Source organism: Panthera leo, chromosome D1 (genome assembly GCF_018350215.1).
Source record: "Panthera leo isolate Ple1 chromosome D1, P.leo_Ple1_pat1.1, whole genome shotgun sequence".
In the NCBI taxonomy this organism is placed as follows: domain Eukaryota; kingdom Metazoa; phylum Chordata; class Mammalia; order Carnivora; family Felidae; genus Panthera; species Panthera leo.
The window spans coordinates 39,544,714-39,560,207 of record NC_056688.1 but is presented as its reverse complement, the minus strand read 5'-3'; the positions used below and the strand labels follow the sequence as shown (position 1 = coordinate 39,560,207).

The following is a 15,494-nucleotide window of genomic DNA, read 5'->3' as shown; positions in this document are numbered from 1 at the left end:
CTTTCTCCTCCTGGGCACCGCTGGCCACCTCTCCTACCTGAAACACACTTGTGCCTTCTGGACTGCCACACTCCCCGGGTATCCTGGCGTCCCTTCTGGCTTCTTCTCTGACCACACAGAGGACACTCCGCAGGCTTCCTCAGACGCTGAGAAGGCACACCTGCCTGCCGGAGCAGAGGGTGGCAGAGAAGGGCAGGATGTGGGCCTGGGAAGGCCACTCTACTCACACTGTGTGTAACCAAAAGCCACAGGTGCCGTTTGGGTGACACCACACCCTGGCTGGGTGACTCTGCAAAGCCTTTTATCTCTCTGCCCCTCCATTTCCTCATTTGTAATTAGGGACCATGAAGGCTTGGCTGTCAATGATCCAATAAAAAAAAAACCCAAAAACCCTTAAGGCTGTGAGAAGCTGATAGCAGGGGCACAGGGGGAGCTCCCTTCCCTGATTTCTCACCCAGATGGAGCTCTGATTCCAGGCCATGAGAATCCAATCGAGTCTCCTTCCATTCAACAAGCACTTAGGAAGGGAAGCCAAGGGGACTAACATTCACAGAGCACCAATTCGGGTCGCTCGCTCCGCGTGGAAGGCCATTATTAGTTAATGGGGTGCCTGACCAGCTCCACTGCCATCGTTCTCAGAATTCCCATGCAGAGGGCCTTTCAGCCGGCCTCCCCGGCCACAGCTAACTGGACCCAAGTGGGCCACTTGACCTAATCTACTCATTCACCATAGCCGAGAAGCCTGATTGAATCCTGACATCCTTGATTGAACATTAGATCATCTGGGGAAGCTTTTAAGAATCCTACCCCTTTGGGTAGAGGTATTCAGAATCTTTGGGGGGAAAGGAAAGAGGGACGGAAGCCTCTGCGATCTTTAAAAGTCCCCATGTGGGGGGCACATAGGTGGCTCAGTGGGTTAAGCATCTGACTCTTGATTTCAGCTCAGGTCCCCATCTCATGGTTCGGTTCATGAGTTTGAGCCCCACATTGGGCTATGCAATGACAGTGCAGAGCCTGCTTGGGATTCTCTCTCTTTTCCTCTCTCTCTGCCCCTTCCCCGTGCTCTCTCTCTCTCAAAATAAATAAACTTAATATCTAAAATAAAAGTTCACATGTTATTCCAGTGTGCAGCCAAGATTGGTAACTACTGAGTGAATCCGCACTAAGGGGCTAGCCGCTGAAGGCTCATAACCCTTCAAAGAAGCACTTAACAAAGCCTAAAGCCAAAGCAATGGAGGCCTGCCAGGTGCAAGAGGGATGTGTGGGGCACCTGTGCCAGCTCTTTCTGGGAGAAATGAATTTTTTCTGGCATCCTGCAAATTTTATTACTCCTAGGGATGCTTTGGGGGTTAGGGAGGAAAGTTAAATAATTCCATTTGCCCCTCCCCTTTCTCCAAGGCTATAATGCAGTGGTTCTCAACATTTAGCTGGATCAGAATCACCGGAGGTCTTGTTAAAATGCAATTACAGTCACTTAAGCGTCCGACTTTGGCTCAGGTCACGGTTGGTTGGTGAGTTCGAGCCCCGCGTGGGGCTGACAGTGCGGAGACTGCTTGGGAGTCTGTTTTCCTCTCTCTCTGACCCTCCCCCGCTCGCACTCTCCCTCTCTCAAAAATAAATAAATGAACATTTAAAAAATAAAATACAATTGCCAGGCCGCATTCCATTTCTCATTCAGTAGTCTTGGGGGAAGGCCTCAGAGTTTGCATTTTTAACAGGTTTCTAGGTAATGCTGCTGCTGGTCTTGGGACCACATGCTCAGAACTTTGGTAGCTGTGATTCTGCAAGCCCTGAGGGGCACTGAGGATGCTCCCAGGATCCCTGCAGGCCGGCCCCTCCTCTCCTTCTCCGACACTGCTAACACCTCTTATGCCACGTGGGGGGGGGGGGGGTACCGCCTCTGCTGCAGAACCTCTCATCTTGGAGAAAGGAAGCTTTGGGACGCCCAGTCATTGCCAGAATGAGGATCGGTGGGTAAAGATTGAAATAAGGAAGGTTCTGGTAAACAGAACTGAGGCCGTGTGGGTGTAATAGATGCATTCATGGACTCTGGAGTCAGAATTTAGGTCTGCCAGTAATGGCTGTGTGATCTGGGATAAACTCCTTAGTCTTCCAGAGTCAGTTACGTACTTATGAAATAGATACACTACAATAGTGCTGTGACCCAACCTCCTGCAGCAGAAAGAAGTTTCAGTGAGACAATACCTATAAGGAGCATATCAGTTTCCAACGCCTGGTGATCACTCAATAAATATTAGCTATTATTAATGAAAATTCTCTGACGATCCACTGAGCTGCTTACTGAAGTAGTGAGCTCCCCATCCCTGGGTGTGTGCAAACAGAAGCTGGAGTTGTACCAGGGACCAGAGCTGGTTCTTCCAGCCCAAATCCCATAGCAGGTATAGACTGGAATGAGCACTTGTAAATCTTATGATTTCCTCACAGAATTCCTTTTGGGATCTCTCTACCACAAGCAAGAGCCACCCTTGCTGCAATGCTGAACTCTTCTGAATAGCCATGGGCTGCATTTCTACCCGGATGTCAAGGAAGCCAGCCGGGCATGGTGGAGGCGGGCTGCCTGGCCCTGCACAGCCTTGTGGGGGAGGGGGGCAGGGTGCCGCAGGGTTCGCTGTCGGCACAGTGGGGCTACAGGACTTATGGTCGGGCCTGGGCCAGTGTGCAGCCCGGGGAACTGGAAAGTGGGGTTCTCAGGTAACTCCACAGTTAATATGTGTGGAACAGGAGGACTAAGGAAGAAATGAAGTGGGGTGACTTCCCAATGGTTCTTTGAGAGGTATTTATAGGATGCCTGAAGGCCCTTGGAAGCAAGGTATAGAGCAATCAAAGGATTTAGGCACACTCATGACTGGGTACCACAGTTAGGGTACAAAGTTCCCCCTTCAGAGGCACTGAGGGGCCGATTTCTCTTCACCCTGTAGATTTTACACATCACTTCTTCCAGGAAGCCTTCCCTGATCGCTCCACTCTAGGTTAGGGGGCCCAGCTCTGTGTTCCCATAGCTCCCTGTTCCTATCAACACACTTATCCCAGTGTGGTATTTCCTCGTGATTAATGGCTCATCCTCCTCGATCAGCTGTCAACTATGAACATGGTGGTGGGGCGGGCAGATCCATTTTCTTCACTGTTGAGTCCCCAGGGCGCATCACAATACCTGGTACTGTGGGCTTTCCATAAGCACCTAGTGGAATGAGTACCTTTAGGCAAGCTCCTCAACCTCTCTGAGCCTCAGTTTCTTCATCTGTATAATGGGGGCCAATAGCCAACAGCACCTATTTGCAGGATTATGTGAAGGTGAGTGGAAGCCTGCTGTTTGCAGTACCTGGCACAAAGCAGGTGCTCAATAAACAGCCACACATATCATTGTCTTGTCACTGTTATTAGCAAGTATAAAAACTCAGGAGAGACTGCCTTTTCTTCTCTTCGGTCGGCTGGAGTGATCTTCTAGACCACACACCTGCTTGTGTCTCCCCTGGTGTTGAAAGTCCTCAGTAATCTGCTCTCAACTTTCTTTTCCATCCCCATCCCTCAAGACTCCTCGCCACCCAATTCTAGTTCACCAGACTACAGACCTCTCCCCTTTGGGCGTTTCTCCCCTCGTTCTCAGCTCAGACTCCCCCCTCCCCTATCTCAGGTACGTGCTCACTCAAGGTGCCTCCTCCGCCAGGGCCCCCCCCCGGGCTCCTGTAACATAGTTCCCAGCCTGCCTTGCGTTCATGTCAGGGGACTGACTGCCCACCTCCCTGCCGGAAGGAGCAGGTGAGCGCCCAGCATGTGCTGAGGTCTGAATGGCCAGCGCCCAGTGACCTGTAACACGATGGATGGCTCATTCAGGCTGGGGCTGTCACGTTGAATCCATGGTCTCCTTGACATGAAGGAATAAGCTGTGGTTCAAGAACCCCTGAAATCCCATCCCAACGTATATAGAAGGCTTGGTTGATGGCGACAGGAAAGACGAAGCCTGCGCTTCTGCTTCTGGGCATTGGCTTCCAAAAGGAATGTGATCTATTCCCCTAGTGAGCCCGGGGCAGTGAATGGTACATTGGTAGAAAAGGGCAAATCGAGAAGTCTCACGTGAGGTCCCCTGGTCACTGCCTGGGGCCAAGGGACCCACATCTCCCTCCCAATTCTCTGGCACTAGTGTAAGGGTCTATCAGAGGAACTATTCCAGCACGCTCAACCTATGATCCAGAGCCAGAGCCTTCCCAAACTCTGTTTCTTTAACTTTTACAGAACTTACAAGATTGCATAGGAAGAAATTGGCCAAGTGTTGGAAGACCTGGTTTAACCAAAGAATGGTCACCTGCTATTGGTGCAAAGGGAAGAAAGAGGGCAATGCTGGGTCTGTGCTTCTTAATTCCTGTTACTCAGAACTGCCTCCCTCCTTGCTCACCTAGCTACCTCCTACTTGGTCTTCCCTGGTTTCCGCTTCTAGAAGCCTCTTCCCAAATCCAAACAAGCCAGGTAAATCCCTTTCTCTGTGGCCCCAGGGCACCTAACATCCAATCATCAGGCTAGGATGTGACTCACCCCGCCCTCCCCGCCCCTGCCCTGCCCAAGGCCATGCCTTCCCCCCTGCTGAGTATCCTGGCCTCTCACACCGTGGGTACTCAGGAACCATTGAGCAAACCCGACTTCCAAGCTAGGCAGCCTTGTCTTCCTGACCTAAGCCTGGTGGGAAAGTATCTATAGGTTGGTCAGGATAAAAACCACAAATAAGACATAAGTGAGGCTCCGCTACACAATGGTGGGTGTTCTGAGACCAGAAGGTAGGAGAGACATGTACGCTTCCTGACTGTTTCCGTGGGATGAGACTCATGGAGGGGACATAGAAATGGCCTAGTCCAGGAGCACTGCCTGGTCACACATTAGGATCACCTAAGGAACTTAAAATCAGAACACAGCGGTACTGGCTCCCGCCCTTGGAGATACCAGTTTGACTCTCTAGAGTAGGGTGTGGGCATCTGTAGGTCTTACAAGCCCCCCACGGGGTTCTAATGTGCAGCCTTGGCTGAGAACCACCAAGCTCACTGCCCTGTGCACTCAGAGAGGATGGGGACTTGCATGGGTACAGGGTTTACAGCCAGCGCTGGGACTGGGACCAGCTCTCCGGGCTCTTCCTTTTCTGCCAGCTAAGGATTCCTCAGGAAGTCCCAGAGCAGCCAGGCTCCTCTGGGGTCTGCACGGCACAGGCCATAGCTGTCCCCAGGGTGCAACTCAGCAGGAGGAAAGGGCAATGTGCTTCCTGAAGCACACTCGTACAAGGAACGTCCAGTGCTCCCTTTACGGTCCAATGTGCTATTTCTTCTTTGCCCACAAGGCTGACTGGGGCCTTCCCAGTTACGGGAGAAAATCATTTTCTAACTCTGAACTTGCCAACCTGGCCTCTCTCCTACCCCCATTTACTGCTGGATAAGTAAATACTTTCCTGTCCAGGGAAAACGCAGGTGCGGGCAGACCAGGCTCACGAATGCACTGGACCAAGGAGGCTCAGTGTCAGCAGGGTCTCGGAGTGGGGTTTCCGCTAAGATCCTGGTAGATGCAGGGTAAGGCAGCAGCACACTTCCCCTTCCCTTGTTTAGCATGTCTGGACCCTTCTGGGCCAGGCCCGAGAAGGAACCGGGCACCTATTTTTTGAGTGCCTGCTGTATCGCTAGAATTGTCTACTCCATCTCGTCCTGTGGTATACACGACTCATATTTCAAGACTCAGCCTCACCTTCTCCATGAAGTCTTTCCTACTCCCCAGATAAGAAGTCTCCTGGTGACTGACAGAAGCAACACACATCCTCTCAGGAAGGGCTCAACTTCCGTCCAGGCCAACGGAGTTAGAGCAAAGCAATCAATTTGATATTGATGTGTCCTGACTTGAGATATATTAAAATATATTTTTTAAGAGTCTAACAGCAGACAGAGTAATGAAAAGCAACCAAGCTGAGCAGAAAAAAGGAAAAAGAATAGTAAAAAATGAGAATAGGTTAAGGGAACTCTGTGAAATCATCAGGTGTAATAACATGTGCATTGTAAGGATCCCAGAAGGAGAAGAGGGAGAGAAGAGGGCAGAAGACTCCTCTCAGGGGTGCCTGGATGGCTCAGTTTGTTAAGTGTCAAGACTTCGGCTCAACTCATGATCTCACGGTCTGTGGGTTTAAGCCTCATGTCCAGCTCTGTGCTGACAGCTCGGAGCCTGGAGCCTGCTTTGGATTCTGTGTCTCCCTCTCTCTCTGCCCCTCCCCTGCTCATTCTCAATCTCTCTCTCTCTCTCTCTCTCTCTCTCTCTCTCAAAAATAAAAAAATTTAAAAAAAATGAAGAGGGGTGTCTGGGTGGCTCAGTTGGTTAGGTGTCCAACTTCGGCTCAGGTCATGATCTCACGGTCCGTGAGTTCGAGCCCCGCATCGGGCTCTGTGCTGTCAGTTCAGAGCCTGGAGCTTGCTTCAGATTCTGTGTCTCCCTCTCTCTCTGCCCCTCCCCTACTCACGCTCTGTCTCTATCAAAAAATGAATAAACATTAAAAAATTTTTTTTAAATAAAAAATTTAAAAAATTGAAGAAATAACAGCTGAAAAACCCTAATCTGGGGAAGGAAACAGACTTGCTGATTCAGAAAGCACAGAGAGCCCCTAACAAGATTAACCCTAGGAGGTTCACACCAAGGCACACAATCATTAAAACGATGATGATGACGGAAGAGAATTGAACCTTTAATTTGAAAAGCAGCAGGAGACCAGGGCACCTCAGTGAGTCAGACAGTTAAGCATCCAACTCTTGATTTCAGATCAGGTTATGATCTCCAGGTTTCGTGGGTTTGAGCCCCACATTGGGCTCGTGCTGACAGTGCAGAGCCTGCTTGGGATTCTCTGTCTCCCTCTCTTTCTGCCCCTCCCCGACTAGTGGGGTCTGTCTCTCACAAAATAAATAAACTTAAAAAAAAAAAAAAAACAGCAAGAGAAAAGCCAACAGTTACATACAGGAAAAACTCCATAAGGCTATTGACTGATTTCTCAGCAGAAATTTTATAGGCCAGAAGTGGCATGATATATTCATATTCAAAGTGCTAAAAGGGAAAAACTACAACCAAAAATGCCCTACCAGGCAAGGTAATCCTTCAGAATAGAAGGAGAGTTTCCCAGGAAACAAAAGTTAAAGGAGTTCATCACCACTCACCCAGGCTTACCAGAAATGTTAAAGGGAATTCTTTAACATTTGCTAAATGCTAAGGGAATGCTAAAGGGAAAGAAAAGGCCGTAACTAGAAGTAAGAAAATTATGAAAGAGAAAGAATTTCACAAGTAAAAGCAAACATATAGTAAAGTAGTAGATTAACCAGTTACAAAGTCAGAATGGAGACTAACGTGCAAAAGTAGGAAAATCAATTATATCTACAAAAATTAGTCACAGGATAGGCAACATAAAAACATGCAAAATATGATATCATATACAGGACACATTAGTGCTTTTAGAATGTGTTCCAACTTAAGCGATCATTAACTTAATACAGACCGCTATACATATAAGATGTTATATTTGAACCCAATGGTAACCACAAATCAAAAATCTATAATAGGTGTGCAAAAACCAAAGAGAAAGAAATCCAAGCACAACACTGAAGAAAACTATCAGACCACAAGGCCAGAAAACAAGAGAAGAAAGGAGCAGAGAACCACAAAAACAACCAGAAAACAATGAACAAAATGGCATTAAGTACCTACCTATCAATAATTGCTTCAAATGTAAATGAACTAAACGCTCCAATCAAAAACATAGGGTGACTGAATGGATTAAAAAAAATACCCATCTATATGCTGCCAACCAGAGACTCACTTGAGACCTAAAGACACATACCAATTGAAGTGAAGGGCTGGGAAAACATATACTATGCAAATGAGAAGAGAAAAAAAAAGCCAAGGTAGCAAAACTTCCATCAGACATAATAGGCTTTAAAATGAAGACTGTAACGGGGTGCATGGGTGGCTCAATCAGTTAAGTATCTGACTCTTGATTTTGGCTCTCGTCATGATCTCATGGTTTGTGAGATCAAGCTTTGCATCTGGCTCTGTGCTGACAGTGTGGAGCCTGCTTGGGATTCTCTCCCTGTCCCTCTCTTTCTGCCCCTCTCCATCTCTCTCTCCCTCTCTCTCTCTCTCTCTCTCTAAATAAATAAATAAATAAACTTAACAAAATAAACGAAGGGGAGCCTGGGTGGCTCAGTCAGTTAAGTGTCGGACTTCAGCTCAGGTCACGATCTCACAGTCTGTGAGTTTGAGCCCCAGGTTGGGCTCTGTGCTGACAGCTCAGAGCCTGGAGCCTGCTTCCGATTCTGTGTCTCCCTCTCTCTCTGCCCCTCCCCTGCTTATACTCTGTCTCTCTCGGTCTCAAAAATACATAAAAACATTAAAAAAAATTTTTTTAAATAATAAAATAGAAAAAATAAATTAAAAAAACCATGAAGACTGTAGCAAGACACAAAAAAGGGCACTACATAATGATAAATGTATCAATCCAACAAGAGGACATAACAATTGTAAATATTTATGGACCCAACACAGAGTTCCTAAATACATACAGCAATGATTTTCAGGCATAAAGGAAGAAACTGACACAATACAATAATAGTAGGGGACTTTAACACAGCACATACGTCAATGGGTAGATCATCCAGACAGAAAATCAACTAGAAAATAATGGCTTTGAGCAACAAACACATTAGACCAGATAGACTAACAGATATGTACAGAACTTTCCATCTCAAAACAACAGACTACATATTCTTCCAAGTGCATATGGAACATCTTCCAGGATAGATCACGTTAGGTCACAAAACACGTCTTAATAAATTTAACAAGATTGAAATCCTATCAAGCATCTTTTCCAACCACAACCAATGAAACTGAAAATCAATTACAAGAGAACAACTGGAAAACACACAAACTCATGGAGGCTAAACAACATGCTTCTAAACAACTCAATAAAGAAATCAAAGAAAAGACGAAAATACATGGAGACAAGTGAAAATGAAAATACAACCATCCAAAATCACTGGGACACAGCAAAGCAGTTCTAAGAGGGAAGTTTATGGCAACAGGTCTACCTCAAGAAACAAAACAAATCTCAAATAAACAACCTAACCTTACCCACAATGGAGTCAGAAAAAGAAGAACAAAGCCCAAAACCAGTGGAAAGAAGGAAATAATAACGATTACAGCGGAAATAAATGAAGGAGGCAGAAAAAACAGTAGGAAAAAAAAAAATCAATGAAACCAAGCGCTGGTTCTTTGAAAAGATAGAATTGACCAACCTTTACAGCCAGACTCATCAAGAAAATAAAGAGAGAAGACTCTAATGAATCAAATCAGAAATGAAGCAGAAGAAATGACAACCAACATCACAGAAATATAAAGAATTATAAGAGAATATTGGGAAAATTTATATGCCAACAAATTGGACAACCTAGAAGGCGTAGGTAGATCCCTGGAAGTATACACCCTTCCACAACTGATTCAGGAAAATCTGGACTAATCAATTACTAGATTAAAATTGAATCAATAATAAAAAAAACTCTCAACAAACAAAAGTCCAGGACCGGATGGCTACACAGGTGAATTCTCTGACTCATTTAAAGAAGACTTAATACCTATTCTTTTCAAACTATTCCAAAAATAGACGAAGTAAAACTTCTTAATGGATTCCATGAGGCCAGCATTACCCTGATACCCAAACCAAAGACACTATAAAAAGGGAGAAAACTACAGGCCAATATCTCTGATGAACAAAGACGCAAAAATCCTCAGCAAAATATGAGTAAACAGAATTCAACAACACAGCAATAAAGTCATTCACCATGATCAAGTGAGATTAATATAAAGATCCAGGTGGTTCAACATTTGTAAATCATTCAAGATGATACATCACATTAATAAGAGGAAGGGTAAAAACCATATGATTAGTTTAATAGATGCAGAAAAAGCATTAGACAAAGTACAACACCTGTTCATGATGAAAACCCTCAATAAAGTAGGTCTAGAGGAAACATACCTCAACATAGCAAAGGAAATCTATGAAAAACCCACAGCTTACATCATATTCAAGGGTGAAAAACTGAAAGTGTTTCCTCTAAGATCAGGAACAAGACAAGGATGTCCACTCTCACCACTTTGATTCAACATAGTCCTGGAAATCCTAGCTGCAGCAAGTGGACAAGACAAAGATTTTAAAAGGCTCCATACTGGTAAGAAAGAAGTAAAATTGCCACTATTTGCAGATGACATGATACTATATATAGAAAATCCTAAAGCCTCCACCAAAAAACTATTCAAACTGATAAATGAATTCAGTAGAGTTGCAGAATACAAAATTAATATGCAAAAATCTGTTGCATTTCTACACACTAATAGTAGCAGATAAAGAAATTATGAAGACGATTCCATTTACACTAGCACCAACAAGAATAAAATACCTACGAATAAATTTAACCAAGGAGGGGAAAGACCTAAACTCTGAAAACTATACTGATGAAAGAACACTGATGAAAAACTGCATTGATGAAAGAAATTGAGGACAACACAAACAAATGGAAAGAAATACCACACTCATGGATGAGAAGAATTAATATCATTAATTCTTATTACCATTAATCCATATTACCCAAAGCAATCTACAGATTTAATGCAATCCCTATCAAAATGCCAACAGCATTTTTCACAGAACTGGAACAAAGAATCCTAAAATTTGTATGGAACCACAAAGACCCCAAATAACCACACAATCTTTAGAAAGAAAAACAAAGCTGAGTGTATCATAACCCTGAACTTTAAGATATACTGTAACTATAACTATAATAATCAAAACAGTATGGTATTAGCACAGAAACAGGCACAGAGATCAACAGAACAGAATACAAAGATCAGAAATAAATCCAAGATTATATGGTCAATTAACTCACAACAAAGGAAGCAAGAGTACATGAGAGAATACTTGTCTCTTCAACAAATGGTTTCGGGAAAACTGGACAGCTACATGCAAAAGAATAAAACTGGACCACCTGCCTACACCATACACAAAAATGAACTCGAATGGATTAAAGACATAAACGTGAGACCTGAAAGCATAAAACCTCTAAATGAAAACAGAGGCAGTAATCTCTTGAATATCAGTCTTCGCAACATAGAAAAATGTTGCGTATCTAGAAAAAGATACGTCTCCTCAGGCAAGGGAAACAAAAGCAAAAATAAAGACTCAGGACTACACCAAAATAAAAACCTTTTGCTCTACAAAGGAAACCATCAACAAAACAAAAGGGCAACTATTGAAGATACTTGCAGTGGTATATCTGCTAAGGGATTAGTGTCCAAAATATATAAAGAACTTATACGATTCAACACCAAAAAACCCAAACAACCTGATTAAAAAATGGGCAGAAGATCTGAATAACTGTTTTTCCAAGGAAGACATACAGGTGTCCAACAGACACGTGAGAAGATGCTCAACATCACTAATCATCAGGGAAATGAAAATCAAAACCACAGTGAGATATCACTTTGCACAGGTCAGAATAGCTAGTATCAGAAAGACAAGGAAAAAACCAATGTTGGTGAGGATGTGGACAAAAGGAAGCCCTCATGCATTGTTGGTGGGGACGAAAACTGGTGCAGCCACTGTGGAAAACAGTATGGAAGTTCCTCAAAAGATTAAAATTAAAACTATCATGGGTTCCAGGATTTCCGCTGCTGGAAAACCCAAAGAAAACCAAGACACTAATTTGAAAAGATATATGTAACCCTATGCTTATTGAAGCATTATTGTACAACGGCCAAAATATGGAAGCAACAGACGTGTCATCAATAGATGAATGAATAAAGAAGGAGTGGTATATATCTACAATGGAATATCACTCAGCCATAAAAAAGAATATCTTGCCATTTGTGACAACGTGGATGGACCTAGAGGGTATTATGCAACGTGAAATAAGTCAGACATGGATAAGACAAATACCGTATTATTTCACTTATATGTGGAATCTAAAAAACAAAACAAACGAACAAAAAAACAGAAACATACCCTTAAATACAGAGAACTGGTGGATGCCAGAGGGGAGGAGGCTGGGAGGGTGGGGACACGGGATTAAGAGGTACAAACTTTCAGTTATAAAGTAAATGTCACGGAGATGAAAAGTACAGCATAGGGAACGCAGTCAATCATCTTTTAATAATGTTGTTGGTGACAGAGGATGACTACGCTTATCTTGATGAGCACTGAGCAATACATAGAATTATCAAATCAATATGTTGTACACCTTAGCTAACACCTTAGCTCAGGCGGTTAATCGCCTGACTCATGGTTTCATTTCCGGTCACGCTCTCATGGTTCACGAGTTTGAGCCCTACATCGGGTTCTGTGCTGATGGTGCAGGGCCTGCTTGGGATTCTCTCTCTCTCCTTCTCTCTGCCCCTCCCCTGCTCGCTCTCTTGCTCTCTCTCAAAAGAAATCAATAAACTTAAAAAACAATTTAAAAAATCTAAAAAAAATATATTGTACACCTACAGTAATATTGAATGCCTTGTATATCCATTATACATACATACATACATACATACATGTTAAAGAAAAAAGTCTGACAGCAAATAGGGTGTCACATATAGGTGTCCTCAGGTCCTGGTGGTAATAGAGAAAAGAGGGTCTCCTGTCTGCAGCCCCCTCCCAGACGAGCATGGAGTATGTCAGATCTCCCATGGAGATCAGAAATGAAGGAATTTGGAAGACTTTCTTTTTTATTTTTTTATTTTTTTTTATTTTTTTTTTATTTTTTTTATTTTATTTATTTTTTTTTTTACGTTTATTTACTTTTGAGACAGAGAGAGACAGAGCATGAACGGGCCCTGTCCTGGAATGGTTTCTGGGCCTTTCCGGGAGTTTCGGTGAGATTCTCCCTACACTGGCTCTCCCGCCCCTTCCCACCCATCCCCAGCTAAGCCCAGAACCCACAGCTCCATTCTAGCCATGGTGGCTTCTGGCCTATCCACTCCCTCCCTAGACCAGACTCAGCCCGCTCCTCTGTCCTCCTGGGGACTGGGCCACGAATGACTCAGTGGGGCCAGTTCTCCAGTCTGGGTTCTGAACGTCCAGGGCTCCCAGAAGGTTTGCACTTCCTGCCTCTCCAGAGTCACCACTGCAAGCTGGCACTGTCGTTTGCTTGTCCGAGGGCATGACTCTGAACTAGGTTTCCCTACCGAGGCCTGCTTCCTACAGGCAGAGGGGGCCCTGAAGGAGTGAGTGAATGAATGAATTACACACTGTGGCAATTGGCTGGGGCCTGAGTCTTGGGAACATCTGTTGTGTAAGAATGGTGGTTGGAAACATGTTTTGGAGCCTTGAAAAACAATTGAAAAGGTCACTGCCAGGCCAAACACACCCACCTACCTGAGAAATAACAACCTGTTACTTCTCCCTCAACAGGCAGCCAGAAGTGCATGCCCGGTCCCAGTCTTTCTGAGTTTCTGAGATGTGCAGTCTCCAAAGCTGGGCTCTAGTCAGAGAGGTGTAAGGGTGCAGTGCTAGAGTGCTCGGGTTTGAACCCTGGCACCCCACCCTCCCCAGGAACAGCTGGTGACTTTGTACAAGTAGCAACCTCTGTGTCTCCTTTCCTCACTTGTGAAACAGAAATCGAGTAGCACTTAAGAGGGTTGCCTTGTGGATTCAAGGACAGAAGTCTTGTAAAGTCTGAGGGATCGTGAATCCATCCATGCTTAGTAAGAGCTGGCTCTTACTATTGGCCTTCCCACCTCCAATGGCCCTGCACTGGTCACTCTGAACCTCACTTAGCTAATCTGTAAAATGGGAATGACAATAACGTTAATGACTAGACGAGAAAGTAAAACTTACAGTCTGTAGTTTGTGCCATTGGGAGTTTGTGCAGCTGTGCCTTACATCCAGACTCCCCATACTAGGGAGATTCTAGGGTCATCCAAAGCCCGCCACTCAGTGCACAGTGGCAAGGGCCACCTCAAGCCCCAACACCCAAACCCAAACCCCCAGAACCCCTTTACTTCAAGAGAGTCTGCTGTGGGCTCTTCTGCGTTTAGGGAAGGCCTACAGAATGTCCTGGTGACTGGGGAAGCCCGGAGGAGGACGAGGGGTCCCCACAGTAGGGGGCGGGGCCCGCGTGCCCTTGGGGTCGGAACACCTCAGCTGCAGTCCGGTCATTCCAGGAAAAAGAAATAGAAAATACTGCAGAGGAGGCGGCCGCCCGGGCCCGGAGCCGGTTATCTCCCCGCCGGCTTCCGGCTCTGATAACGCCCCGCCGGGCGGGGCCGGGACGGGCACCCCCAAGTGGCCCAAGGTGCCAGGACCGGAGAGCCTGCGGTTTGCTCGTCCCCTCCGGCCGCGATCGGCGCCCTAGGGGACGCGCCCAGCCCCGCCGGGGAGCAGCGCGTCCCCTGCCAGGCGGGGCCCCCAAGGTGGGCTAGGGCCTGTGGCCCGGCAGCCACGACACCTGGGACCCGAATGCCGCCCTGCGGTCCCCCGCCGCGCCCCGCGCACCCCGCGGTCCTCCGCAGCCCCCCTGGCCCCGCCGCCCCGCCGCGCCCCGAGCCTCCCCGCTGCGTTCGCCCCACCGCACCCCCCCCCCCCCTCCGCCGCCCCGCGCTTACTTTGCAGACAGCAGGCTGCGGTCAGGCAGAGAGCGAGGAGCCCCAGGGATATGCCGCGGTTCTTCCTACTCCCGCTCGGCAGAGGCCTCATGAGCAATCCCGGCACGGCTCCGGCCCGGCATGGGCTTCCAGGCGGCGAGCGCGGGCCCGACTGTGCGCTGTCACAGCGCCGTGCGGCTCCCGCCCGCCCGCCGCCTCTGCCCTCCTCCTCGGAGTCTGGCAGGTCCTCTAGGGCCAAATGCAGATGAGCCGATCCTATTGTGGTTGAGCCAGTTCCCAAGGAGTGGGAAGGAAAAGAGAGGAGAGACAGCGAGAATGGGAAAGCAGTGGGAATGCACACGCTCAGAAGTAAATAATGGCAAATAAAGAGCAGGCTCCTTCCGTTCACACCCAGCGTCCTGGTATTGATTCCAGACTCAGCTGGATGCTGGATACAAGAGGGAGGGAAAGTTCTAGCTGTTGGCTGAGGACCAAGAGAGACCATCTAATGGCTCCATGGGCAACCAGAAGGCTTTTAGGAAAGTGAAGTGACAGCCTGGGGTAAGAGGGGTGGGAAGAAGGGGACAACAAGAGAGCCTCAGGCAGCTCTGGGTGGAGCCATTGGACACTAATGATATCCACCCACCATCCATCCATCTACCCATCTCTCCACCATCCACCCACCCACCCATCTATCCACCCACCATTCATCATCTACCCACCATCCATCCATCCATCTGTCCACCATCCACACACCGGTCCATCCATCCATCTACCCACATACCCATCTACCCATGCACCAATCCATCCCTTCATCTATCCAAGTGTTCTTGGACAGCCTATTTGTTTGCAAAGGG

The 15,494-nt window shown here is 46.5% G+C and overlaps 1 protein-coding gene across 1 annotated transcript in view; it reads right to left on the bottom strand.

The window, feature by feature from the left end:
- The window catches only part of VSTM5 (V-set and transmembrane domain containing 5), a 29,669-nt gene extending 14,920 nt beyond the window's left edge, over nucleotides 1–14,749 (bottom strand). Inside the window, exon 1 of the mRNA XM_042906659.1 lies at nucleotides 14,659–14,749. Within this exon, the coding sequence (XP_042762593.1) occupies nucleotides 14,659–14,749 (91 nt within the window). The remainder of the gene's footprint in view (nucleotides 1–14,658) is intronic.
- Between the last annotated feature and the right edge of the window lie 745 nt (nucleotides 14,750–15,494).